The 20,696-nt window shown below is 47.8% G+C and overlaps 1 protein-coding gene across 1 annotated transcript in view; it reads left to right on the top strand.

Annotated features, from left to right (window-relative positions):
• Positions 1-20,696, top strand: part of dnah2 (dynein, axonemal, heavy chain 2) — a 497,351-nt gene that overhangs the window by 33,504 nt on the left and 443,151 nt on the right. Inside the window, exons 7-8 of the mRNA XM_073049044.1 lie at positions 4,299-4,537; positions 11,347-11,538. Of these exons, the coding sequence (XP_072905145.1) occupies positions 4,299-4,537; positions 11,347-11,538 (431 nt within the window). The remainder of the gene's footprint in view (positions 1-4,298; positions 4,538-11,346; positions 11,539-20,696) is intronic.

The following is a 20,696-nucleotide window of genomic DNA, read 5'->3' as shown; positions in this document are numbered from 1 at the left end:
CTGCCATGTGCAGAAGTTCGCTGATGACACGGCCATAGTGGGGTGTGTCAGGAATGGACAGGAGGAGGAGTATAGGAAACTGATACAGGACTTTGTGATATGGTGCAACTCAAACTACCTGCGTCTCAATATCACCAAGACCAAGGAGATGGTGGTGGACTTTAGGAGATCTAGGCCTCATATGGAGCCAGTGATCATTAATGGAGAATGTGTGGAGCAGGTTAAGACCTACAAGTATCTGGGAGTACAGTTAGACGAGAAGCTAGACTGGACTGCCAACACAGATGCCTTGTGCAGGAAGGCACAGAGTCGACTGTACTTCCTAAGAAGGTTGGCGTCATTCAATGTCTGTAGTGAGATGCTGAAGATGTTCTATAGGTCAGTTGTGGAGAGCGCCCTCTTCTTTGTGGTGGCGTGTTGGGGAGGAAGCATTAAGAAGAGGGACGCCTCACGTCTTAATAAGCTGGTAAGGAAGGCGGGCTCTGTCGTGGGCAAAGTACTGGAGAGTTTAACATTGGTAGCTGAGCGAAGGGCGCTGAGTAGGCTACGGTCAATTATGGATAACTCTGAACATCCTCTACATAGCACCATCCAGAGACAGAGAAGCAGTTTCAGCGACAGGTTACTATCGATACAATGCTCCTCAGACAGGATGAAGAGGTCAATACTCCCCAATGCCATTAGGCTTTACAATTCTACCGCCAGGACTTAAGAACTTTTTAAAAGCTATTATTAATGCTTTTTGAGATAGTGATTTAGATGCATATCATATTTTTTACTGAGTTAAGTATTGTATGTAATTAGTTTTGCTACAACAAGTGTATGGGACATTGGAAAAAAAGTTGAATTTCCCCATGGGGATGAATAAAGTATCTATCTATCTATCTATCTATCTATCTATCTATCTATCTATCTATCTATCTATCTAACTCGCTGTAGTCTGCTTCAGTTACATGCTGACTTCGGTTCTTTGCGTGAATGGTTCCCGCTCTTGGGGTTTCATAACCGGCTGTTGTTGTTCGGAATGCCAAGGGCTTGGCTTAAGATTCTGGCTCGGATTTGGAAGCTTAAGATTTTGGGGCTCAGGAGATGGACATTGAGGGTTGATGTCATGGCGTGTGTTGTCGCTGGAGTCGGAATATCTACGGCTGTGTGCCTGGAGACCTGAGATCTTTGTGCACAGAGCTTGAAAAAAGCGATATAACGAACTTGTAACATCGTAAATCATTGAGTTGTTTGTAATGTCTCCCGGCTCACTGGGAAAATGGAGACAGCTCTTTCTCCCCTATTAGGGAGAGGGAGAGCCTGTGGTATGTCGTATACTGGGTGAAACGCGAAGTCTTTGGGGTAATTGCAAGTCTGTGTCTTTGCTCACGTCTGAGTGCTCGGTGGCTGGTGCTGATGCTTTTTTTTGCTGGTGGGAGGAGGGGGGATTGTTGCTTGCTGCCGATTACACACAGGAGGGAGGGGAGCTGGGGGGGACTTTGGGGTTCTAACATATAAATGTCATTCATTTTTTGGGGCACTCGTGGATGGTTGAAAAGAAAAACATTTCAGGGATGTATATTGTATACATTTCTCTGACATTAAATTGGACCTTTGAACTTTTGGAAAGAATTGTCTACACTTTGGGTCAAAATTGTGCATCAGGACAAATACAAGACTTTGTTCTGAAACATCGACAGTTCCTTTCTTCCCACAGATGCTGTTTGACCCACTGAGTTCCTCCAGCAGACAGGGAGCTTGCCTGTTTTGGCCCTGTGGTTGGTTCTCTGTCTGTGATTAGAAACAGGACCCTTGGCCCAACTAGTCAATGCCAAGCTGTTATTCTGCCTAGTCCCATCAACCTGCACCTGAACCGCAGACCTCCATACCCCTCACATCCCTGTACTTATCCAAACTTCTCTTAAATATTCCACTTAAACCCATATCCATCAGTTCCGTTGTCAGCTCATTCCACACTCACACCAGCTTCTGAGTGAAGAAACTCTCCCTTGGGTCCCCCTTAAATATTTCAGCTTTCAGAATTTTTCAGAATTCAAATTTGTTTATCATATTTACATGGAAACATACAGTGAAATGTGTCATTTATGTTATTAATGAGTCATACATTTTGGCACCAACATAGCATATCCACAATGCTTGGTAGACAATACCATATAGAGCACAACAAGCAACTAAACAAAAACAGCAAAATAAACCTCTTTCCTCCCTCTCACCCACTCACACACATAGACAGTCCTCCAACTTCAGGAAAGGACTCCGGTCTCCAGGCTTAGTAATTGGGCTTTGACTTCCAGACTTGTAATCAACCTTTGAATTGTACCCTTAACTCATGACCTCTAGCTACCAGAACAAGAAGGTAGGGGAGGGGGAGGAGGAAGGTGATACACGAAGCAAGTTGGGTGGGATGGGAGGGATAAGGTAAGAAGCTGGGAGGTGATAAACAAAGAAAGTAAACTACTGGAGAAGAATAAATCTGATAGGAGAGGAAAATGAGAAACGGAAGGAGGAGGGGCACCGGGGGTAATAGGCAGGTAAGTAGAAGAGATAAGAGGCCAGAGTGGGGGAATGAAGAAGAGGGAAGGGTGACGGAAAAAATTACCTGATGTTGGAGAAATCAGTGTTCATGCCATCAGGTTGGAGGCTACCTAGTCTGATAGTAAGGTGTTGCTTCTTCAACCTCAGAGTGGCCTCATCACGCAGAAGAGGAGGCCATGGAGTGAGATATCGGAATGGGAATGGGGACAGCAATTGAAATGGTTGGTCACTGGGAAATTCCACTTTTTGTGGATGGAGCTGAGGTGCTTGATGAAACAATCCCCTAATCTGCATCAAATCTCACCAATGCAACGGAGGCTGCATCGGGAGCACTGGGTACAGTAGATGATCCCAACAATTTGCAAATGAATTGTTGCTTCACCATTAAGGACCGTTTGGGTCCCTGAATAGAGATGAAGGTCAGGTGAATGGGCAGGTGTAGCACTCCTTCGATTTTCAGGAATGTACCTGAAGGGAAATTAGTGGGGAGGGATGGATGGACAAAGGAATAACAGAGGAAGCAATCTGGAGGGTGGGGAGAAGGTTTGTTGTTTGATGGTAGGATCTTGTTGGAGGTGGTGGAGGTTGCAGAGAATGATGTTTGATGGTAGGATCTTGTTGGAGTTGGTGGAGGTTGCAGAGAATGATGTTTGATGGTAGGATCTTGTTGGAGGTGGTGGAGGTTGCAGAGAATGATGTTTGATGGTAGGATCTTGTTGGAGGTGGTGGAGGTTGCAGAGAATGATGTTTGATGGTAGGATCTTGTTGGAGGTGGTGGAGGTTGCAGAGAATGATGTTTGATGGTAGGATCTTGTTGGAGTTGGTGGAGGTTGCAGAGAATGATGTTTGATGGTAGGATCTTGTTGGAGGTGGTGGAGGTTGCAGAGAATGATGTTTGATGGTAGGATCTTGTTGGAGGTGGTGGAGGTTGCAGAGAATGATGTTTGATGGTAGGATCTTGTTGGAGGTGGTGGAGGTTGCAGAGAATGATGTTTGATGGTAGGATCTTGTTGGAGGTGGTGGAGGTTGCAGAGAATGATGTTTGATGGTAGGATCTTGTTGGAGGTGGTGGAGGTTGCAGAGAATGATGTTTGATGGTAGGATCTTGTTGGAGGTGGTGGAGGTTGCAGAGAATGATGTTTGATGGTAGGATCTTGTTGGAGGTGGTGGAGGTTGCAGAGAATGATGTTTGATGGTAGGATCTTGTTGGAGGTGGTGGAGGTTGCAGAGAATGATGTTTGATGGTAGGATCTTGTTGGAGGTGGTGGAGGTTGCAGAGAATGATGTTTGATGGTAGGATCTTGTTGGAGGTGGTGGAGGTTGCAGAGAATGATGTTTGATGGTAGGATCTTGTTGGAGGTGGTGGAGGTTGCAGAGAATGATGTTTGATGGTAGGATCTTGTTGGAGGTGGTGGAGGTTGCAGAGAATGATGTTTGATGGTAGGATCTTGTTGGAGGTGGTGGAGGTTGCAGTTTCTCATACCAAAGGTAGTTAAATCTGGATCTTTGACCATAGCTGGAGGTACTGAAGTTGAAGTTGAGTTTAATGAATAGTTATTATTAAGGATTATAAAGTGAAAATGTTTATCAGTTATAACCTAATGTAATGGCAAAGTGGGCGTGAGCGGCTGAATGGCCTTCCTCTGTGCATGTTTGATGGAGGAAAGAGCAGAATTGGTCTCCAAAGTGACTCCAAGTATTGATTGAGAGGTCTCTATTGATGGAGAGGCATTTAACCTTTGTGCTTCAATCTTCAGCTGCTGTTGTCCATTGGACTCGTCAGATTAAAGACGTGCTCAGTGCTCAGCAGTCCGTAGACACTGGGGAGATCCTTGGACCACTGGAGGAGATTCAGTTCTGGCGAAACCGTTGTGTGGACTTGTCAGGAATTGGTTTCCAACTCGATAAACCTGGAGTCAAACATATCCAGTCCATCCTCGAGCTCTTCAAGTCCTCTTACATTGCTCCCTTCCTCAAGCTTGCCAAGCTGATTCAGGTATGTGACAAGAAGATTCTCTTGTGAGAATCCAGCATAATTATTCCTTGCTTTGAATGATAATCAAACATTGCTGACCTCCAACAGGAAGTGAAGTGTTGATTGTCGTCAATGACTCTGGTTACCTGCTTCACCAACTGGGTACAAGCTGTGAGGGCTCCTGAGTGGCAACTACGTGTATGAGGAGGACTAGGAATTCCTTTTCGGTCCTAATGTAGGCTCTTGGCCCAAAACTGTTTATTCCCCTCCATAGATACTGCCTCAGAGATGTTCCTCCAGCATTTGTGCTTGTTGCTCTGGATTCCAGGTTGCTTTCTCATCCATCACTGGGCTTCTGCAACATCCCAACTTAGATGTCGTCAAGAGTCATACATAACGAAAACAAGCCTTTCGGACCAGCTCATCCATTCTGACTGTTTCCCAGCGTGCTAGTCCCATCTGTCCACATTTGGCCCAAAGCCCTCTAGACATCTCCTATCTAGGTACTTATCCAGATGGTTTTTAAACATTGCTAATGTGTCTGCCTCAGCCACTGTTTCCGGCAGCCCATTCTAAATAAGCACCATTTTTGGCATGAAGAATATGTCTCCAATGTCCTTATAAAATTTCTCACCTCCGATCTTAAACCTAGCACCCTCCACCCTGCAAAAAAAGACCATGTGTTTTACCCTGTGCATGTTTTGCATGATCTATCAGGTAACATCCCCCCCCCCCCAGTTTTCTATCTTCTTGGGAATAAAGTTCCAGTCCACGTAACTTCTCCTTGTAACTCAGGTTCCTACGTCTGTAAGACCATAAGATAAAGGAGCAGAAGTAGGCCATTCAGCCCATCAAATCTGCTCTGCCATTTAATCATGGGCTGATCCAAATCTTCCAGTCATCCCCACTCCTCTGCTTTCACCCCATTCCCTTTGATGCCCTGGCTAATCAGGAACTTATCTGTCTCTGTGTTAAATACACCCTATGACTTGGCCTCCACAGCTGCTTGTGGTAACTTCCACAGATTTACCACCCTCTGATTAAAGTAATTTCTTCACATCTCAATTCTAAAAGGATGTCCTACAATCCTGAAGTCATGCCCTCTTGTCCTAGAATCCCCTACTATGGGAAATAATTTTGCCATGTCTAATCTGTTCAGGCCTTTTAACATTTGCAATGTTTCTATGAGATTCCCCCCCCCCCCCTTATTCTCCTGAACTCCAGGGAATACAGCCCAAGAGCTGCCAGACATTCCTCATACAGTAACCCTTTCATTCCTGGAATCATTCTTGTGACTCTTCTCTGAACCCTCTCCAATGTCATTATATCCTTTCTAAAATAAGCAGCCCAGTACCCTGTGTGGTCCCAAGAGTACCTTATAAAGCCTCAACATCACATCCCTGCTCTTATATTCTATACCTCTAAAAATGAATGCCAACATTGCATTTGCCTTCTTCACAACTGACTCAACCTAGAGGTTAACATTTAGGGTATCTTGCACAAGGACTCCCAAGTCCCTTTGTACCTCTGCATTTTGAATTCTCTCCCATCTAAATAATAATCTGCCCATTTATTTCTTCCACCAAAGTGCATGACCATGCACTTTCCAACATTGTATTTCGTTTGTCACTTCTTTGCCCATTCTCCTAAACTATCTAACTCTCTCTGAAGGCTCTCTGTTTCCTCAACAATACCCGCTCCTCCACGTATCTTTGTATCATCGGCAAATTTAGCCACAAATCCATTAAATACAGTAGTCCAAACCGTTGACATACATTGTAAAAAGCAGCGATCCCAACACTGACCCCTGTGGAACTCCACTGGTAACCAGCAGCCTTTAATCCCACTCTCTGTTTTCTGCTGATCAGCCAATGCTCGCCACGCTAGTAACTTCCCTGTAATTCCATGGGCTCTTATCTTGCTAAGCAGCCTCATGTGCGGCACCTTGTCAAAGGCCTTCTGAAAATCCAAGTACACAACATCTACTGCTTGTCTACCCTGCTTGTAATTTCCTCAAAAAATTGCAGTAGGTTAGTCAGGCAGAACTTTCCTTTCAGGAAACCATGCTGGCCATGGCCTATCTTGTCATGTGCCTCCAGGTATTAGAACCATAGAACATTATATTTATTCTGTAATCTCATCCCTAATAATCGATTCCAACGACTTCCCAACCTTTGAAGTCAGGCTAACAGATCTATAGTTTCCTTTCTGATGCCCCCCCACCCTTCTTAAATAGCGGAGTAACATTTGCAATTTTCCAGTCATCTGGTACAATGCCAGAATCTATCGATTCTTGAAAGATGCCTCCACAACCTCTCCAGCTACTTCCTTCAGAACTTGAGGGTGCATTCCATCAGGTCCAGGAGATTTTCCTCCACTCTTAGACAAGTAAGCATCCTGAGCACCTTCTCAGTCGTAATTTCACTGCACAAACTGATGCAAAATACGCATTCAGTTTCTCTGCCATCTCTACGTGTATTTATCACAAGTACATTGAATCACACAGTGAAAGGCATCATTTACATTAACATGTTAGGTAGTAGGGGGCAGTGCACAAGTGTTGCCACAATGACCATTTAACCTACTAATTGATACGTCTTTGGACTGTGTAGGAAACCCACAGGGAGAACATACAAACTCCTTACAGGCAGTGACAGGAATTGAACCAGGGTCGCCTGTACTATAAAGCGTTGTGCTAAACAGTATGTTATTGTGTCACCCCAAGTTTTGCTATGTCAGCTGTCACGGTTTAGTTGCAGTCTCTGGTCACATGATAATGCTGTACTACTGCGCGTGCGCGCGCACACACACACTCACACTTAATCCTGGCGAAACTCAGCAGGTCAAGCAGCATTTGTGGATGGGAATGAATCTGGAATCCAGCTTCTGCAGAAACTCTTGTGTCTATGATGCTGTACTGCGGCTTTTTAAATTTCTCTTTCACCTTTGTTCTGCATCCTGTGTAAAATTCTTTGCCCTTTGCCTGTGGAAGTTACTGGTTATTCTATTGTTGTGGGTGTAACTGGTCATCCAGGAGCCAGGGGAAGAACTAAATGTTCATTTGTTGTTTCTTTTCCACACCTTGTGGTGTATTTGGTGGCATTTTTGGCCATTTCTTTAGCATTTGTCGAGGGTGAGTTGCTAGCTTGACGCATGACCCAGCACAGATAGAAAGCGTGCAAAGGGCTGGCTGGATTCCAGCCATTTGCCTCTAAGTCCAGTACTTATGCCACTACACTGCCGGCCAGCAAATGTTATTGAGTAAACCACCTTTGAGCAGGTGTGAAGATCAAACAACTGAGGCTGGCTGCTGTTGTACAGATGAACTGTAAGGATCCCTTGATCTGTTTCCCCAAGGTGTCTTGGGGCATCAACACAATCCTCCACCCAAGGGAACTCCTGAGTAAAGTGGGCAAAGTTCACTGTAGACAGAAAAACACATGGAGATGGATGGGGGAGCTCAGGAGGCTAGGTAGCAACTATGGAGCAAGGTAAACAGGTGACATTTCAGGACTGGAAAGGAAGGGGACAGGAGCTAGAATAAGAAAGGGAGGGAGGAGTACAAAGTGGTAGGTGAGGGGAAGATGGATGGGTGGGGAAGGGGGGTGAAATGAGAAACTGGGAGGTTATAGGTGGAGAAAGTAAAGGGTTGAAGAAGAAGGAATCTGATTGGAGAAGAGAGTGGACCATGGGAGAAAGGGAAGGAGGAGGGGCACCAGAGGGAGGTGATGGACAAGTTACTCGAAGGTATTCTAAGGGACTGGATGTATAAATATTTAGATAGACAGGGACTATTAGGGATAGTCCATGGATTGTCACCTTGTCGTGGAGGAGAAGCTTGTGTGGCCCTGAGTTCCCAAGAGCGATGCTGTCTGGAGCTATGCTCCTGGTAGGGTCACCCATGGTGGTAAGGTCGAGGGTGAGGTCCCTGACAAAGAACAATCCAACCAAGACCTCAACTGTGGAACAGGCAGACAAAGTTACTTCAAACTCAACTGTGAAGGTGGATGAAGGCTGCAACAAATTCATCAGCTCCAATTGTCGTGGTTTCCATGCCATTGGAATCGGTTGGTTGATTTGTGAAGTATCGTGTGCTTCTTGGAGTGCAACATCAAGTACACGTTAAACAAATACACGCACAAGCATCTTTGCTCTGCGGAAACGGAATGAAGACCATCATCCTTGACCTCGAGGGATAGCCACAATGATTAGGGATAGTCAACATGATTTTGAGTGTAGTAGGTCATGTCAAACTAGCTCTATAGTTTTTCAATGAAGTTATCAGGATCGTTGAAGGCAGGGCTTTTAAAAAGGTCCCACATGGGAGGCTGGCCAAGAAGGTTCAGTTGCTTGGCATTCAAGATGAGGTAATAAATTGCATTAGACATTGGCTTTGCAAGGGAAGCCAGAGAGTGGTAGTACATGGTTGCTTCTTTGCCTGTGACTAGAGGCGAACTGCAGGGATCAGTGCTGGGTTGGTTGCAATTTGCCAACGATCTGGATGATGATGTGGTAAACTCAATCAATCTCACTCGATCGATGTCACTCGATCAGCATATTTGCAGATGACACTCAGAATGGGGGTGCATTGACAGCAAGGAAGGCTATCAAAGCTTGGGGTGGGACCTGGACCAGCTGGAAAAATGGCAGATTGAATTTAATGTGATAAGTTTGAAGGGTTGCACTTTGAGAGGTGCAACCAGGTTAAGTCTTGCACAGTGAATGGTAGGGCACTGAGGAATATAGTAGAACAGAGGGATCTGGGAATACAGATCCATAATTCCTTGAAAGTGGCATCATAGTTGGATAGGATCGTACGGAAAGCTCTTGGCACGTTGGCCTTCATAAATCAATGTATTGAGTACAAGAGTTGGGATGTTATGTTGAAATTGTATAAGATGTTGGTGGGGCCTAATTTGGAGTATTGTGTGCAGTTTTGGTCACCTACCTACAGAAAAGATATAAATAATGTTAAAACAGTGCAGAGAAAATTTAAAAGGATGTTGTTGGGACTTGTGGATCTGAGTTATTGGGAAAGGTTGAATAGGTTAGCTCTTAATTCTCTGGAGTGTAGGAGCATGAGTGGAGATTTGATAGAAGCATACAAAATTATGAGGGGTATAAATAGAATAAATATTAATTTATTTATTGAGCTACAGTGCAGAATGGGCTCTACCAGCCCTTCAAGCCGTGCTGCTCAGCGATTTCTCCCCCCCCCCCCCCCCCCGAGTTAATCCTAACCTAATCACAGGACTACTTTCCTTCTGATTCACAAATGCAGACAGTGCCAGAGAACTGACCACTTCTCACAGTCTTTATGGACATTTGAGGTCTCCCTGCCTTCCCACATTCCACGAGGAGTATTCAACTATCCTCCTGGTAACTCTACCGTGTAGAGAGAGTAGAGCAGTGGGTTAAGCATATATTCTTGAGGTGTGCCAGTGTTGATTATCAGCAAGGTGGAGATGTTATTTCTGATCTATACAGACTGTGATCTTAAGGTAAGGAAGTTGAGGATCCAGTTGCAGAGGGAGGTACAGAGGCCCAGGGTTTGGAGCTTTTTTGATCAGAGCTCTAGGAATAATAACGTTAAACACTGAACTGTAGTCAATGAACAGCAGCCTGATATAAGTATTAGTATTGTTCAGGTGATCAAGAATAGATGAAGAGTCAATGAGATTGAACCCGCTGTAGACCTATTGTGGCAATAGGCAAATTGCAGCAGGTTCAGGTCCTTGAATAAGCACGAGTTGTTTCCAGCCATATAACCGACCTCTCAAACTACTTAATCACCATAGATGTGAGTGCTACTGGACAATATTTGTTAAGGTAGCTCACCCAGCTCTTCTTGGGTACTGGTGTAATTGTTGCCCTTTTGAAGCTAGTAGGAACTTCTGTAGCCATGAGAATTTGAAAATGTCTTTGAACACATCCACCAGTTGGTTAGCACAAGTTTTCTGAGCCTTACCAGGTACACCATGGGGACCTGTCTTCTTGGAGGACTATGGAGGACAACGGTGCAGGTCAATGGGACTATTGGTCTGACACATACTAGATGGGCCAGTTTCTATGAATTAGTGTTCTATGCCTCTTTGATGAGATTCTGTAGAAGCTAGAAATCCAAAATGACACACACACAAAATGCTGGAGGAACTCAGCAGATAAGGCAGCATCTATGGACAGGCTATGGAGAGTTGATGCTTTGGGCTGAGACCCTTCATCAGGACTCATTGTTCAATACACCATTATTTCTTTTGTTTGCACTGTACTTTGGTAATTAATGGTAACGTTATTCTTTGCACTGTACTGCTGCCACATAACAACAATTTTCATGTCAGCTAGGTCAGAAATAATAGGAATTTGAAACCGTGTACCTAGCTTGGCTCATGAGATGAAGCTTAATTTTACTAAATCTCCCCCAGAGTTGTCCCATCTCCTTCTGTCCTAGAATCGGTATTTCTCACATGTTCAGCCTTAGCCCCATCAGGAAACTGCTGCGTAACCCTAGCCCCTCACCAGCACTCACTTCTGCATTATCCAGACCCTGATCTGAGCTTGCGAATTGCCGATTTCTGAGGATGGTCTTCTGTCAATGGCTTTGCCTCCTCCTTACAATTTATTGTGCCCCATTCCCCTAACATCCCTCCCATTACCACGCCTTTGAAAGAACATGCCTTTTCACTTAGCTTCCTCACCAACTGGTCTCTGCTGCTAGGGAGTTAAGCATTCACTCCGTAAGACATGGGACTCCCCTGCTGCAGTATATGTGAAACTCTGGCTCACTTGTAGTATTCCTGATAACATTGTGCCCACTTGTGCTTTGATTCTAGGATGGGCGTGCTCAGGCGCAGTCCAACCTCAGCTTCCTGGCTTTACTCAATGTGCCCTGCCAGGAGCTCACCACTCTGAAGGTGAGAGACATTCCACCCAAGCTGCCTCACATCCTCAACCTTGTCCGGGTCATCTGGCTCAACTCCAAGTTCTACAACACCCGGGACCGTATCACCGCACTCTTTCGCAAAGTGAGTTTTAAAAGAAAGGGGGATCTGCAGTACACTGCAGCTCAATGGCACACTCTGTGCTCTTGTGGTGGCTGAAGGTTTAAGTTACTGAACCAATAATGAGGAAAAAATCCGTGTCAATCAGTACTGGAGCCCTCAGAAGCATCACACTGTTCTTGGGACAGTACAAGGGGGAAGGGGTTTGCACAGTTGTTGAGATTATAAAGGGAGGAGTCAAGCTCACTGTTGGTGGACATCACATGGGAGAGTCACACCGTTGGAGGGACAATAAGTGGAGCTCACTGTTGGTGGACATCACATGGGAGAGCCGCAGTGTTGGTGGGAATTGCATGGAGGGATCACACTCTTGTTGTGACAGAATGCAAACAGGGGTACAATGTTGGGACAGTACGGAGAGAGGATCACACTGTTGTTGGGACAGGACGAAGTGAGGGTCACACTATTGTGACAGTACAGAGAATGGAATATACTGTTGGGACTGTACGGAGAGAGGGTCACATTGTTTTTGGGATGGTATGGAGAGAGGGTCACATGGTTGTTGGGACAGGATGGAGTGAGAGTCACACTGTTGGGAAAGTATGGAGAGAGCATCACACTGTTGGGACGGTACGGAGAGAGGATTACACTATTTGGACAGTACAGAGAGAGTCAGACAGTTGGGATGGTACGGAGAGAGTGGGTCACACCGTTGTTGGGACAGTACGGAGAGAGGGTCACACTGTTGTTGGGACAGGTCGGAGAGAGGATTACACTGTTGTTGGGACAGGTCGGAGAGAGGATTACACTGTTGTTGGGACAGGTCGGAGAGAGGATTACACTGTTGTTGGGACAGTATGGAGAGAGGATCACACTGTTGTTGGGACAGGTCGGAGAGAGGATTACACTGTTGTTGGGACAGTACCGAGAAGGATCACACTGTTGTTGGGACAGGTCGGAGAGAGGATTACACTGTTGTTGGGACAGGTCGGAGAGAGGATTACACTGTTGTTGGGACAGGTCGGAGAGAGGATTACACAGTTGTTGGGACAGGTCGGAGAGAGGATTACACTATTTGGACAGTACAGAGAGAGTCAGACAGTTGGGATGGTACGGAGAGAGTGGGTCACACCGTTGTTGGGACAGTACGGAGAGAGGGTCACACTGTTGGGACAGTATGGAGAGAGGATCGCACTGCTCTTGGGACAGTACGGAGAGAGCATTACACTGTTGTTTAGGATGGTACGGAGAGAGGGTCACACTGTTGTTGGGACAGTATGGAGAGAGGGTCACACTATTGTTGGGACAGGTCAGAGAGAGGATTACACTGTTGTTGGGACAGTATGGAGAGAGGGTCACACTGTTGTTGGGACAGGTCGGAGAGAGGATTAAACTGTTGTTGGGACAGGTCGGAGAGAGGATTACACTGTTGTTGGGACAGTACGGAGAAGGATCACACTGTTGTTGGGATACTATGGAGAGAGGGTCACACTGTTGTTGGGACAGGTCGGAGAGAGGATTACACTGTTGTTGGGACAGGTCGGAGAGAGGATTACACTGTCGTTGGGACAGTACGGAGAAGGATCACACTGTTGTTGGGACAGGTCGGAGAGAGGATTACACTATTTGGACAGTACAGAGAGAGTCAGACAGTTGGGATGGTACGGAGAGAGTGGGTCACACCGTTGTTGGGACAGTACGGAGAGAGGGTAACACTGTTGGGACTGTATGGAGAGAGCATCACACTGTTGTTGGGACAGTATGGAGAGAGGATTACACTGTTGTTGGGACAGGTCGGAGAGAGGATTACACTGTTGTTGGGATGATACGGAGAGAGGGTCACACTGTTGTTGGGACAGTATGGAGAGAGGGTCACACTGTTGTTGGGACAGGTCGGAGAGAGGATTACACTGTTGTTGGGACAGGTCGGAGAGAGGATTACACTGTTGTTGGGACAGTACGGAGAGAGGATCACAGTGTTGTTGGGACAGTATGGAGAGAGGGTCACACTGTTGTTGGGACAGGTCGGAGAGAGGATTACACTGTTGTTGGGATGATACGGAGAGAGGGTCACACTGTTGTTGGGACAGTATGGAGAGAGGGTCACACTGTTGTTGGGACAGTACAGAGAGAGGATTACACTGTTGTTGGGACAGGTCGGAGAGAGGATTACACTGTTGTTGGGACAGTACGGAGAGAGGGTCACACTGTTGTTGGGACAGTATGGAGAGAGGGTCACACTGTTGTTGGGACAGGTCGGAGAAAGGATTACACTGTTGTTGGGACAGGTCGGAGAGAGGATTACACTGTTGTTGGGACAGTACGGAGAGAGGGTCACACTGTTGTTGGTCAGGTCGGAGGGAGGATTACACTGTTGTTGGGACAGGTCGGAGAGAGGGTTACACTGTTGTTGGGATGGTACGGAGAGAGGGTCTCGCTTTTGTAGGGACAGTACGGAGAGAGGGTCACACTGTTGGGACAGTACGGAGAGAGAATCACACTATTGGGACAGTGCAGAGAGAGTTAGACAGTTGGGACGGTACGGAGAGAGGATCACACCGTTGTTGGGACAGTGCGGAGAGAGGATTACACTGTTGTTGGGACAGGTCGGAGACAGGATTACACTGTTGTTGGGACAGTACGGAGAGAGGGTCACACTGTTGTTGGGACAGTATGGAGAGAGGGTCACACTGTTGTTGGGACAGTATGGAGAGAGGGTCACACTGTTGTTGGGACAGGTCGGAGAGAGGATTACACTGTTGTTGGGACAGGTCGGAGAGAGGATTACACTGTTGTTGGGACAGTACGGAGAGAGGGTCACACTGTTGTTGGGACAGTATGGAGAGAGGGTCACACTGTTGTTGGGACAGGTCGGAGAGAGGATTACACTGTTGTTGGGACAGGTCGGAGAGAGGATTACACTGTTGTTGGGACAGTACGGAGAGAGGGTCACACTGTTGTTGGGACAGTACGGAGAGAGGGTCACACTGTTGTTGGGACAGTACGGAGAGAGGGTCACACTGTTGTTGGGACAGGTCGGAGAGAGGATTACACTGTTGTTGGGATGGTAAGGCGAGAGGGACGCACTGTTGGGATCGTACAAACAGTGGGTCACAGTGTAGATGGGAAAGTATGTGGATAGGGTCACACTGTTGGGACAGTACAGAGAGAGGGTCACACTGTTGTTGGGACGGTATGGAGAGAGGATTACACTGTTGTTGAGACAGGTCGGAGAGAGGGTCACACTGTTGTTGGGACAGGTCGGAGAGAGGATTACACTGTTGTTGGGACAGGTCAGAGAGAGGATTACACTGTTGTTGGGACAGGTCGGAGAGAGGATTACACTGTTGTTGGGACAGTATGGAGAGAGGATCACACTGTTGTTGGGACAGGTCGGAGAGAGGATTACACTGTTGTTGGGACAGTACAGAGAAGGATCACACTGTTGTTGGGACAGTATGGAGAGAGGATCACACTGTTGTTGGGACAGGTCGGAGAGAGGATTACACTATTTGGACAGTACAGAGAGAGTCAGACAGTTGGGATGGTACGGAGAGAGTGGGTCACACCGTTGTTGGGACTGTATGGAGAGAGGATTACACTGTTGTTGGGACAGGTCGGAGAGAGGGTCACACTGTTGTTGGGACAGGTCGGAGAGAGGGTCACACTGTTGTTGGGACAGGTCGGAGAGAGGGTCACACTGTTGTTGGGACAGGTCGGAGAGAGGATTACACTGTTGTTGGGACAGGTCAGAGAGAGGATTACACTGTTGTTGGGACAGTATGGAGAGAGGATCACACTGTTGTTGGGACAGGTCGGAGAGAGGATTACACTGTTGTTGGGACAGTACAGAGAAGGATCACACTGTTGTTGGGACAGTATGGAGAGAGGATCACACTGTTGTTGGGACAGGTCGGAGAGAGGATTACACTGTTGTTGGGACAGGTCAGAGAGAGGATTACACTGTTGTTGGGACAGTATGGAGAGAGGATCACACTGTTGTTGGGACAGGTCGGAGAGAGGATTACACTGTTGTTGGGACAGTACAGAGAAGGATCACACTGTTGTTGGGACAGTATGGAGAGAGGATCACACTGTTGTTGGGACAGGTCGGAGAGAGGATTACACTGTCGTTGGGACAGTATGGAGAGAGGATCACACTGTTGTTGGGACAGGTCGGAGAGAGGATTACACTATTTGGACAGTACAGAGAGAGTCAGACAGTTGGGATGGTACGGAGAGAGTGGGTCACACCGTTGTTGGGACTGTATGGAGAGAGGATCACACTGTTCTTGGGGAAGTACGGAGAGAGTATCACACTGTTGTTGGGACAGGTCGGAGAGAGGCTTACACTGTTGTTGGGACGGTACGGAGAGAGGGTCACACTTTTGTAGGGACATTACGGAGAGAGGGTCACACTGTTGGGACAGTACGGAGAGAGAATCACACTATTGGGACAGTGCAGAGAGAGTCAGACAGTTGGGACGGTACGGAGAGAGGGTCACACCGTTGTTGGGACAGTATGGAAAGAGGATTACACTGTTGTTGGGACAGGTCGGAGAGAGGGTCACACTGTTGTTGGGACAGGTCGGAGAGAGGATTACACTGTTGTTGGGACAGGTCGGAGAGAGGATTACACTGTTGTTGGGATGGTACAGAGAGAGGATCACACTTTTGTTGGGACAGTACGGAGAGAGGGTCACACTGTTGTTGGGACAGTACAGAGAGAGGAATACACTGTTGTTGGGACAGGTCGGAGAGCGGATTACACTGTTGTTGGGATGGTACGGAGAGAGGGTCACGCTTTTGTAGGGACAGTACGGAGAGAGGGTCACACTGTTGGGACAGTACGGAGAGAAAATCACACTATTGGGACAGTGCAGAGAGAGTCAGACAGTTGGGACGGTACGGAGAGAGGGTCACACCATTGTTGGGACAGTGCGGAGAGAGGATTACACTGTTGTTGGGATGGTAAGGCGAGAGGGACGCACTGTTGGGATCGAACAAACAGTGGGTCACAGTGTAGATGGGAAAGTATGTGGATAGGGTCACACTGTTGGGACAGTACAGAGAGAGGGTCACACTGTTGTTGGGACGGTATGGAGAGAGGATTACACTGTTGTTGGGACAGGTCGGAGAGAGGGTCACACTATTGTTGGGACAGGTCGGAGAGAGGAATACACTGTTGTTGGGACAGGTCGGAGAGAGGATTACACTGTTGTTGGGACAGTACGGAGAGAGGGTCACACTGTTGTTGGGACAGTATGGAGAGAGGGTCACACTGTTGTTGGGACAGGTCGGAGAGAGGATTACACTGTTGTTGGGACAGTACGGAGAGAGGGTCACACTGTTGTTGGGACAGGTCGGAGAGAGGGTCACACCGTTGTTGGGACAGTATGGAGAGAGGATTACACTGTTGTTGGGACAGTACGGAGAGAGGGTCACACCATTGTTGGGACAGTGCGGAGAGAGGATTACACTGTTGTTGGGATGGTAAGGCGAGAGGGACGCACTGTTGGGATCGTACAAACAGTGGGTCACAGTGTAGATGGGAAATTATGTGGATAGGGACACACTGTTGGGACAGTACAGAGAGAGGATTACGCTGTTGTTGGGACGGTATGGAGAGAGGATCACACTGTTGTTTGGACAGGTCGGAGAGAGGATTACACTATTTGGACAGTACAGAGAGAGTCAGACAGTTGGGATGGTACGGAGAGAGTGGGTCACACCGTTGTTGGGACAGTACGGAGAGAGGGTCACACTGTTGGGACTGTATGGAGAGAGGATCGCACTGCTCTTGGGACAGTACGGAGAGAGCATTACACTGTTGTTTAGGATGGTACGGAGAGAGGGTCACACTGTTGTTGGGACAGTACGGAGAGAGGGTCACACTGTTGTTGGGACAGTATGGAGAGAGGGTCACACCGTTGTTGGGACAGTATGGAAAGAGGGTCACACTGTTGGGACGGTACGGAGAGAGGATTACACTGTTGTTGGGACAGGTCGGAGAGAGGGTCACACTGTTGTTGGGACAGGTCGGAGAGAGGATCACACTGTTGTTGGGACAGTATGGAGAGAGGGTCACACTGTTGTTGGGACAGTATGGAGAGAGGGTCACACTGTTGTTGGGACAGGTCGGAGAGAGGATTACACTGTTGTTGGGACAGCTCAGAGAGAGGATTACACTGTTGTTGGGACAGTATGGAGAGAGGGTCACACTGTTGTTGGTCAGGTCGGAGAGAGGATTACACTGTTGTTGGGACAGGTCGGAGAGAGGGTTACACTGTTGTTGGGATGGTACGGAGAGAGGGTCACGCTTTTGTAGGGACAGTACGGAGAGAGGGTCACACTGTTGGGACAGTACGGAGAGAGAATCACACTATTGGGACAGTGCAGAGAGAGTTAGACAGTTGGGACGGTACGGAGAGAGGATCACACCGTTGTTGGGACAGTGCGGAGAGAGGATTACACTGTTGTTGGGACAGGTCGGAGAGAGGATTACACTGTTGTTGGGACAGTATGGAGAGAGGGTCACACTGTTGTTGGGACAGTACAGAGAGAGGGTCACACTGTTGTTGGGACAGGTCGGAGAGAGGATTACACTGTTGTTGGGACAGTACGGAGAGAGGGTCACACTGTTGTTGGGACAGGTCGGAGAGAGGATTACACTGTTGTTGGGACAGTACGTTGAGAGGATCACAGTGTTGTTGGGACAGTGCGGAGAGAGGATTACACTGTTGTTGGGACAGGTCGGAGAGAGGATTACACTGTTGTTGGGACAGGTCGGAGAGAGGATTACACTGTTGTTGGGACAGTATGGAGAGAGGGTCACACTGTTGTTGGGACAGTACAGAGAGAGGGTCACACTGTTGTTGGGACAGGTCGGAGAGAGGATTACACTGTTGTTGGGACAGTACGGAGAGAGGGTCACACTGTTGTTGGGACAGGTCGGAGAGAGGGTCACACCGTTGTTGGGACAGTATGGAGAGAGGATTACACTGTTGTTGGGATGGTAAGGCGAGAGGGACGCACTGTTGGGATCGTATAAACAGTGGGTCACAGTGTAGATGGGAAAGTATGTGGATAGGGTCACACTGTTGAGGCAGTACAGAGAGAGGGTCACACTGTTGTTGGGACGCTATGGAGAGAGGATTACACTGTTGTTGGGACAGGTCGGAGAGAGGATTACACTGTTGTTGGGATGGTATGGTGAGAGGGTCACACTTTTGTAGCGACATTACGGAGAGAGGGTCACACTGTTGGGACAGTACGGAGAGAGAATCACACTATTGGGACAGTGCAGAGAGAGTCAGACAGTTGGGACGGTACGGAGAGAGGGTCACACCGTTGTTGTTGGGACAGTATGGAGAGAGGATTACACTGTTGTTGGGACAGGTCGGAGAGAGGATCACACTGTTGTTGGGACAGTACGGAGAGAGGGTCACACTGTTGTTGGGACAGTACGGAGAGAGGGTCACACTGTTGTTGGGACAGGTCGGAGAGAGGATCACACTGTTGTTGGGACAGTACGGAGAGAGGGTCACACTGTTGTTGGGATAGTACGGAGAGAGGGTCACACTGTTGTTGGGATAGTACGGAGAGAGGGTCACACTGTTGTTGGGACGGTACGGAGAGAGGGTCACACTGTTGTTGGGACAGTACAGAGAGAGGGTCACACCGTTGTTGTTGGGACAGGTCGGAGAGAGGATCACACTGTTGTTGGGACAGTACGGAGAGAGGGTCACACTGTTGTTGGGATAGTACGGAGAGAGGGTCACACTGTTGTTGGGACGGTACGTAGAGAGGGTCACACTGTTGTTGGGACAGTACGTAGAGAGGGTCACACTGTTGTTGGGACAGTACGGAGAGAGGGTCACACTGTTGTTGGGACAGGTCGGAGAGAGGATCACACTGTTGTTGGGATAGTACGGAGAGAGGGTCACACTGTTGTTGGGACAGTACGTAGAGAGGGTCACACTGTTGTTGGGACAGTACGTAGAGAGGGTCACACTGTTGTTGGGATAGTACGGAGAGAGGGTCACACTGTTGTTGGGACAGTACGTAGAGAGGGTCACACTATTGTTGGGATAGTACGGAGAGAGGGTCACACTGTTGTTGGGACAGTATGGAGAGAGGATTACACTGTTGTTGGGATGGTAAGGCGAGAGGGACGCACTGTTGGGATCGTACAAACAGTGGGTCACAGTGTAGATGGGAAAGTATGTGGATAGGGTCACACTGTTGTTGGGACGGTACGGAGAGAGGGTCACACTGTTGTTGGGACGGTATGGAGAGAGGATTACGCTGTTGTTGGGACAGGTCGGAGAGAGGATTACACTGTTGTTGGGACAGTACCGAGAAGGATCACACTGTTGTTGGGACAGTATGGAGAGAGGATCACACTGTTGTTGGGACAGGTCGGAGAGAGGATCACACTGTTGTTGGGACAGGTCGGAGAGAGGATTACACTATTTGGACAGTACAGAGAGAGTCAGACAGTTGGGATGGTACGGAGAGAGTGGATCACACCGTTGTTGGGACAGTATGGAGAGAGGATCGCACTGTTCTTGGGTAAGTACGGAGAGAGCATCACACTGTTGTTGGGACAGTATGGAGAAAGGATTACACTGTTGTTGGGACAGTATGGAGAAAGGATTACACTGTTGTTGGGACAGGTCGGAGAGAGGATTACACTGTTGTTGGGATGATACGGAGAGAGGGTCACACTGTTGTTGGGACAGTATGGAGAGAGGGTCACACTGTTGTTGGGACAGGTCGGAGAGAGGATCACAGTGTTGTTGGGATGATACGGAGAGAGGGTCACACTGTTGTTGGGACAGGTCGGAGAGAGGATTACACTGTTGTTGGGACAGTACGGAGAGAGGGTCACACTGTTGTTGGTCTGGTCGGAGAGAGGATTACACTGTTGTTGGGACAGGTCGGAGAGAGGGTTACACTGTTGTTGGGAAGGTACGGAGAGAGGGTTACACTGTTGTTGGGACAGGTCGGAGAGAGGGTCACACCGTTGTTGGGACAGTATGGAGAGAGGATTACACTGTTGTTGGGACAGTATGGAGAGTGGATTACACTGTTGTTGGGACAGTATGGAGAGAGGATTACACTGTTGTTGGGAAGGTACGGAGAGAGAGTTACACTGTTGTTGGGACAGGTCGGAGAGA

Source organism: Hemitrygon akajei, chromosome 6, assembly GCF_048418815.1.
Source record: "Hemitrygon akajei chromosome 6, sHemAka1.3, whole genome shotgun sequence".
Lineage (NCBI taxonomy): Eukaryota > Metazoa > Chordata > Chondrichthyes > Myliobatiformes > Dasyatidae > Hemitrygon > Hemitrygon akajei.
The sequence above is the reverse complement of the archived record's forward strand: the minus strand, read 5'-3'. Positions and strand labels throughout refer to the sequence as shown.